The following is a 7,741-nucleotide window of genomic DNA, read 5'->3' as shown; positions in this document are numbered from 1 at the left end:
GTGTGTGTGTGTGTGTGTGTGTGTGTGTGTGTGTGTGTGTGTGTGTGGAGCGCATATAAAACTAATGGAATGATAGTTTGCATCAAGTCGTTGCGTTTCATGACACTGCAGTGTGGTTCTTCAAAAATTTCCATCATTTTATGTGATTCGGTTTTGATGTCAAAAAATATACGCTTTGCAGATGACAGCATGTTTCGATAAATTTCGTATGGATCTGCCTTATATAAGTTATTCAAGCAGATCGGCATTTGTGTTGAACTCTCTATCAACCACATGAACCATGGCAAACCAAAACCAACAGATCCACGTTTCAGTTGCTACCTAACGATAATTATTATGTTAATGACAATTATGATGAAGGAAAGATGACAACGAGATGATTTTTCGAGTGAGAGATAACACAAAAATAAGTCGCATTCATTGCGAAACATTGTGCATTCCAGTATATATCACATAACGGTTAGTTCAATTTGGCAAACATGCACTTTTTTTCATAGTTTATTCAAGAATAAGGTGGAAAGAGGACGAAAACGGAAACTTTTTAATGATTACTATGCAGAATATAGTCTCATCGACTAAATTTTCGGTTTCTTCATAACATATCCATTAAAATTAATTGCAATCTAATGAATTTGTGAGTTTCATAGAGAGAAAAACAGATTTCTTACGTAATGTCGAACAAAAAAAAAATGATGGAAAATTTTACGAGTTTTCAATTGGCCACTGCATTTTGAAACTTGATCGCAATTTGCAATTCAATGTGGAATTTCGGTAAAAAAAAACCGACGTATACTAACGTTTTCACTGCGTTACATGGTGATCCAATGTAAGTAGGGCCGGTCGTCAGTTTGCTAACAATCCCAAATATTTCTAATAACAGCAATCATGTCAGACTTTGAATTCCACTTTCACAGGAATTTGCTGTTGAATACATAAAAAAATACAACCCGTTCTTTGTGGATGAAGAATGGACAGAGAAGAAGAACTCTATCCCTATGTTGTTTAAGTTTGAATCTCATTCGTTTTTGCCATGAGTTTCGACATTACCCAAAATGAGAGCGAAAGAGCGAGAGAGTAGGAGAATGAAAATAAAAAAATAGCGTAGACGGATTAAAAGCCCCTTCATCACATATATAGCCCAAAATATCCACATCGGCATTGAATGCGTAACGTCGTGTGTAAAGTGTTGCTTTCAGTCTCTATTTCTCTCGATTTTTACCTATTGTCCTTCATTATTCAAGAGCACTTCAATAATGTTTGCAGAGAAATGCGGTTGGTGTTGCTGACATTACCCAGTTTTTACCATGTGTACTTGCTTATCCAGTGCAATTTTCGCTTCTAATTAAATTCGCGTGTTCCTTTTACATGCTCTTTTTACGGTATTATCAATTATGTAACATTTTTCAAGCACTCTTTTCTATGCAAAAAGAAATGAATGACGACTCAATTAATATTTTAATTCAACGCAACGTTACGCAAAATTTTTTTTAACAGGAACGGAGAATGAGTGGGCCAAGCTAATTGAAATAAATTCCAGGCAAATTAAAATATACTCGACATTTTTGAGAGAGAAAAAGAATGAGAATGGGTTAAGTTGTTATGGATTGTATGACATACAACAGAGCGAGAGTAAAATGCATCTAAAATAGGCAAATTGTTATCTCCTGACAATGTCTTTAGTTATCGCGTGCTTTTGTTTCTTTTATGAATGTCACTGAACACATGGTTTTGTATGCCGCATTTTTTTAATATAATATATATTCGATTTGATAATAAAAGATATTGTAAAACGTGCGGTTTTTATACTGATACTACAGTCGTAATGTTTTTGATATTTTTATAAAGTTTAGATTTCAGAAACTACAAAGACTATTTCTAAGCTCGTCATTCGTTACTCCGTTTGTATCTGATTGATATTTGTGTTGCGAATAACTAGCTTATAGATAAACGTTTTAGAGTAGGTTTAGAGTAAATTTCCGTGTTTTTTTTTTTCAAGACAAAATTCGTCGCGTTTCAAAATATCAAAATCACTCAATTAAAATTGTGATAAATTATCAATTTGAAATGTGATTTATAATTATGATTTTTGTCTTGACAATCGAATTGTTATCGCAAGAATTTTCTGCGTTTATCAATTTAATACTTTTGTGTATTACTTTTATTGTCGTAGTAGCAGCAATTAAATCAAATGTGATCAAGAAATCGCCCGAATAATTCATAGCAACCTCAAATCAATACATTTACATCGATTTTTTCAAAATGGATAGATGAGACCACTTGTTTCATCAAATCCACAACAACCTTGATTAAATGAATAGAGGTAGATTTTATGTGGTTTTCTCATTAACACATGGCACAATATATTCACTCGGCTCTTTCTCTGTCTCTATCTTTCTTTCTTTCTGTGCCCATTGAGGCAATGTTCTCACGCACCAAATAGAAAGTTTACGCATCACATCGATGCGAATCGCGCGCTTTACCGTTTTACATATCATGACGTGATGTTATTGATGCAAAAATATTCAATTTGAATAAAAATTTGTTTACGCATCATTTTTAAAATAGAACACAGGAACAGTAACATTCATTTATTGAATTTCATTAGAAAATTCCTTTAGTAAATTAAATATAATTGAGACATCTTCTCTCAATAACAATAGTCAATTGCCATACAATTGTTTTACTAATTTATGTGTGACTTAAATGCGTGTTATTTGACAAAATAAATACGTAAACTAAAATATTCAAAAACTGATCATATGCAAAAAAAAAGAAAATGAAATCAATTGTGCATCCATCAAAATGTGTTAAATTTGAAGTGATGCTCGATTGATTGATATCTATTTTCGGTATCGACCAAATCAAAATAAATGTCAATGCAACCGTTACTTGAAACGTCCAATGTCAGTGGAACAAAAAAACCGGATCCACTTGGCCTACATTTAAATGTATGTTTTTAAAATAACAAATTAATACATACTGTCATTGTAGTTTTGTTGTTTCCCAGTTTTTTTTTATCAGTTGACATATATGTATATTGTTTATAGTGTTTGGAATGTTTTAAAATTCCAGCCGGTATTTTTTATGCACAAAAAAAAAATTCCACACTTCACTGTCATGCAAAATCTGTCGTACGTACACAAAATTCTTTGTCATTTGATTAACTTAATTATTGATTTTACACCAGTAATAGAGCATTTGAAGAGAATATAAAGTAGACACCGCTTAATAAATTCTCTTTCTTTTATTTCTGTCCTTCTTTCTTCGTTTTCGTTTGATGTGTATTATCAGAAGAACGACAAGTCACTGTGGAAGCTCGATCACGTCTGATACATGAATTTATACAAAATATAATTTATATATACAGGTGTCTGGGTACGAATACGATATAAACAATAACCTGAACAAAATTTACAATAATTCAAATTCATTTGTCAGTTAAACCGTACTCAACGATTCATTGGTTCAGGCGAATGGTTGGCGATGATGAGGATGTTGACGTCAACTCAAATAGATTTTAGGATTATAAATGTAACAGGAGTAATAGTGTGTGGTATCTAACAGGAAATGCTTTAATTTTTCGCCCAAAATCCAAATGAATCGAAAATAAAACACCTGAGCAAATCGTTGAATGAATGAAACAAAAAGAAGAATGTCGCTATAATGAGTGACGGCACGCGAACTTAATACATCACTTGACTTCAAATGAATGGTTCTGGTTATGTCTTGTGGCGTTGTGTGTGGACTTAAAAAAAATGATATTGTTGTTATGTCGCTCCATGTGTTTGTGTGAAAATCAATGAAATGTACTCAGAAATACACTAAAACGTTGAAAGATATATATTAGCTATGATTATCAGTTGTGAAACTTCAAAAAGATTCATTAACTTTCGATTCAATTTTATCTCTATATAGTTTTTTTTTCTCTCGTTTTTTTTTTGTACCTCTATTCGTTGTTAATGGTTCGTTTTTTGCACTAGCTTGTATATCTGTCTAATCGAACGAATGACGCTCTTTTGGTTTTTGGTTTCTATTGCCTTTTGTGTGCTCCGCCGCTTGCCCATTTCCATGGTTTATGCCGGTATTATTCAGACAGTCGTTTGTGTGTATGAGCAAACGTGTTATAATTGAATGACTTATATCAAACCATCGACCCATTCTGTCTCTCTAAAATTCATTGGAGTGCAATAAACAAAGGTGTTATATACATATATGAATATGAATGAAATTTACAATCGTTTTCACATTGCGATTTTCATTATCATGATATGATTTTATCGAATGGTAAGTCTCACACACCTCGGCCGGATATTTTTTGCAGCGATTTACTTTGGCTACCTTAACATTATGATGATATATAAATGGTGATTGAAATTTAAATGTTGATTGTTTAATTGAAAACTTCAAGGGCAAATTAAATCGATTTATGATTCCAAACGAAAGCATAGTATGCAATACCAATTACAAAATATCCGCAATCAATCGTCCGGCTGGCATGTGTGAGCCATACGTGTTCTGTGTATTATTATGGATTTGTGTGTTTGTATTTACATCTATTAAATATTTGGATTCAAATATATAGTGTACACACTATACATCCATATTGATAGCGATAACGTTGATTTCGGTTTTTATTCAACGTAATATCATATCCGATGTATTTGTTATTGGTTTGATGAATTGTTTGTAAATTGTCTCTTTTTAACTAACTGCTTTAAACACTGCTGGCCTAACACATTGTTGTTATTAGGCAAAAAAACATTTTTTTTTATCAATCACAATTAAACCATTGACGTGTGATGGATTGTGAAATAGATTGTGGGGAAATTGGTTTCGGCTATGTAAATACAACAATAATAACAAAATCATTGCCATAATGAATTATGAATGCACTAAACAGGTTTGTGAACCGTTGATAATATTGTTCTTTCTTTGTTATGAACATTAATTACCTTTTTGTCGTAACCGATTCGTTGATATGTATTGAGAAAAAAAAATTGCAATCGCTACATTATCTGTATGCAATGTTTGTTACTTTGTAAGATAATTCATATTGCGAAATTGTTATCTATTGTAATTAAAATGAACATTTTATGAGTAGATATATTAAGGGGGAAACCCAAAAAACCAATATATTTATTTACTTTTAATTGTTTTTTTATAAAGACATAAAGTATTTCACCGAGAATTTTTTTTTAAATTTACATATTCACATAAACTGTCCATCAAAAGGTTGGATGAGTAATCAAATTATCATATTCTAGACGGAGACACGGGCTCCAATATTGCACCTTTTTTAAATTCTTTTGGCCTAAAGTCGGCCAAAATCATTTAAAAAAATGTAGGACACAATCGACTGATCACTGATTTATCTGAATTAACTGATCAACAGAAACTAGAAAGATAAGAATTCTTATTTGAAGACCCTATGCTCCACTAGGCGTTAAAGGAAATAATAAAAAGGGGGGGTTCAGATTAGTGTAATCACGCGCCACTGTGATTTGAATGTGCCAGAATAAAAACTCAACTTCGCATATCACCTCTTGCTCTCTCCTGAAGGATTTTCCATAAGTGTGAGCAGGAGGTGAGATATGAAGTTGAGTTTTTATTCTGACACATTCATTTTAGTTTGGATTGAGAAAGAATCGACCCCTTTTTGCGAAACTTACAAGATATACTCCCAATAAATATAAGTGATCAAACACGAATATCTGCATGATGCCATTTTGTGATGTGTTTCATTTTCCTCGAATGCTGCCAACAGATTTAAAGAACAACAAATGAAAGAACGGACGAAAATAAATATCAAATAATTGCTAAACACTCACTTCTTATCAATTACAAATCGACAACCAGTGTTGAGAGAACATTCGCGGAATACGAATAATACAAATCGGTATTTTGGGATTCGTGACTACATCAACGTAATAAAAGTTTCCTTAGAAAAAAAACCATTATCGTTTTTCCGGTGTATTAGCGAAATGATTTTGAAAATAAAATTTGGCCAACCGTTGTCAACACTAAAAAAAGATAAGAAGTTAATGTTTCTTCTGATCAAAAACCAGATACAGTAGTAAGAGATCTACGCCAAACTCTTTACGATGAGGTAGTCCCGAATACACACAAATACGAGTTTTGATCGCAGCACATGTGGCATATGTAAGATTTGGTCCAAAAAAGCACAAAAAATTACATTCTCAAATTTTGATGAAATTTCAAAGAAAATCTTTCATACAAAATTTTAATTTTTGAGCCAAAAATAAAAATTTTTATATGGAGAGTACCCCCAATACAATGGAAATTTTATTTATTGCATTCAAATGCAACTTAATTAGAATTGTAATTCATAACTTATAAAAGCACTAATTCAAAGAGAGCTTTTACTTTTCAACATGCATATGTTCAGAAATGTCTAGACCATTTTGTAAAATAATTATTATTCGTTGTAACCGATATAAAATTGCGTTCCAAATATATCAAATCGGTTTTGTGGTAATCGCGTTAAAAGATAACGATTTTAAGTCTTGTTAGGGTAACCAAAAAAAGTATCCAAAGTTTTGGTGGCAAAGATCCACGTCGACTGACTCCGTTGATTGTAAACTTTGTTGAGTTGCTGGCAGATTCGAAATTATTCTCATTTCTTGTGTGACACTTCTTTTTCTCTCTTTCTTTCCCGCTTCATTCACAATCTAGTAAATGGTTTATTGTATATACAAACTTAAACTTACACACAAAAGACAGCGAAACGAATGTCGTTTTTAAAACAATATTAAACAGTTAAATGAAGATATAGTTCATGAATACATGAATGGTGTGGTCTTACATTGGCGCAACGACAGCATAGGAGCAATGGCTACTTCGTGTGATGCATTCGGGTGAATTGTATGACCTTAATTTATTTGTGTTGAAAGCAAGTCCATTCACAGACGTGCACCCAGATAAAAATCAGTTGTCGTCTTGAAAGCCGACATTCGATTGAGACATTTTCAGCCAGCTAAATCAGCTCAGGCGGCCAACGTCAGGCGCTGAAATGGAGTGAAAATAATTGATTGTAAAAATGAAAATGTTTTTATAACCATAACAATCACTTCTATTGTTATCGCGCCTGAAGTTAGCTTCCTGAGCTGCCTGAAAATATCTCAAAATAATGTCGGCTTGAAACCACAAAAAAGTTGAATAGTTTTTTTCCTAGTTAGTTTGATATAGTTAAAATGAGCGGCCCATCACAGCCCAAAGCCCAAAGTGTTCTTCCATTTTGGTATAAATTATGGGCAATGGAGAGTTTAGCGATCTGATAAAATAATATACAAAAGTACTGCAACTTTAAGTTGCAACACTAAATACTGAATACCAAGTTATGCAGGCGCAGACTGTGCGCCACACCAACACAATCAGCCACAAAACATTTCATATTCCTTGGGCACTTTCTGTGAATCTTTTCTTAACATAAAACAACAAAATTGCCGCTATCTTTGTCACTGTCGCCGTCATCTTTATCGCTGTTATTGTTGTTGCCGTTGATGATGGGAAAAATTGAGCATGCCTGCAAATAGAGAAGATAAAGAGAGAAAACTTTTTAAAACCACTATTTAACCATTCAGTTGCGCATTAAATAGATTCAGAAATGTAAAGATCTATCTACCCTTGGCATTCACTTAAGCCATACCACAATGAAGACATATCACATTTCTAGTTGCCATTTAATGAAAAGATAAGAAAATTTGTTAAATTTCCATTGACC

General features: G+C 32.7%; 1 protein-coding gene across 3 annotated transcripts in view; it reads right to left on the bottom strand.

The window, feature by feature from the left end:
• The window catches only part of LOC116352147 (sodium- and chloride-dependent GABA transporter 1-like), a 32,035-nt gene extending 26,121 nt beyond the window's left edge, over positions 1 to 5,914 (bottom strand). The window contains exons 1-2 of one of the 3 annotated variants that reach the window (XM_031784506.1): positions 5,829 to 5,914; positions 5,670 to 5,754 (exon numbers count right to left, since the gene is read on the bottom strand). In XM_031784506.1, coding sequence (XP_031640366.1) covers positions 5,670 to 5,717 — 48 coding nt within the window. In that variant the 5' untranslated portion in view covers positions 5,718 to 5,754; positions 5,829 to 5,914. Of the gene's footprint in view, positions 1 to 2,980; positions 3,790 to 3,944; positions 4,059 to 5,669; positions 5,755 to 5,828 lie in introns of those variants that run through there. The other 2 variants (XM_031784514.1, XM_031784496.1) reach the window with 2 other exon arrangements.
• Between the last annotated feature and the right edge of the window lie 1,827 nt (positions 5,915 to 7,741).

Source organism: Contarinia nasturtii, unplaced genomic scaffold (assembly GCF_009176525.2).
Source record: "Contarinia nasturtii isolate CC-2019 unplaced genomic scaffold, AAFC_CNas_1.1 Cnas_scaffold_78, whole genome shotgun sequence".
In the NCBI taxonomy this organism is placed as follows: domain Eukaryota; kingdom Metazoa; phylum Arthropoda; class Insecta; order Diptera; family Cecidomyiidae; genus Contarinia; species Contarinia nasturtii.
The sequence above is the reverse complement of the archived record's forward strand: the minus strand, read 5'-3'. Positions and strand labels throughout refer to the sequence as shown.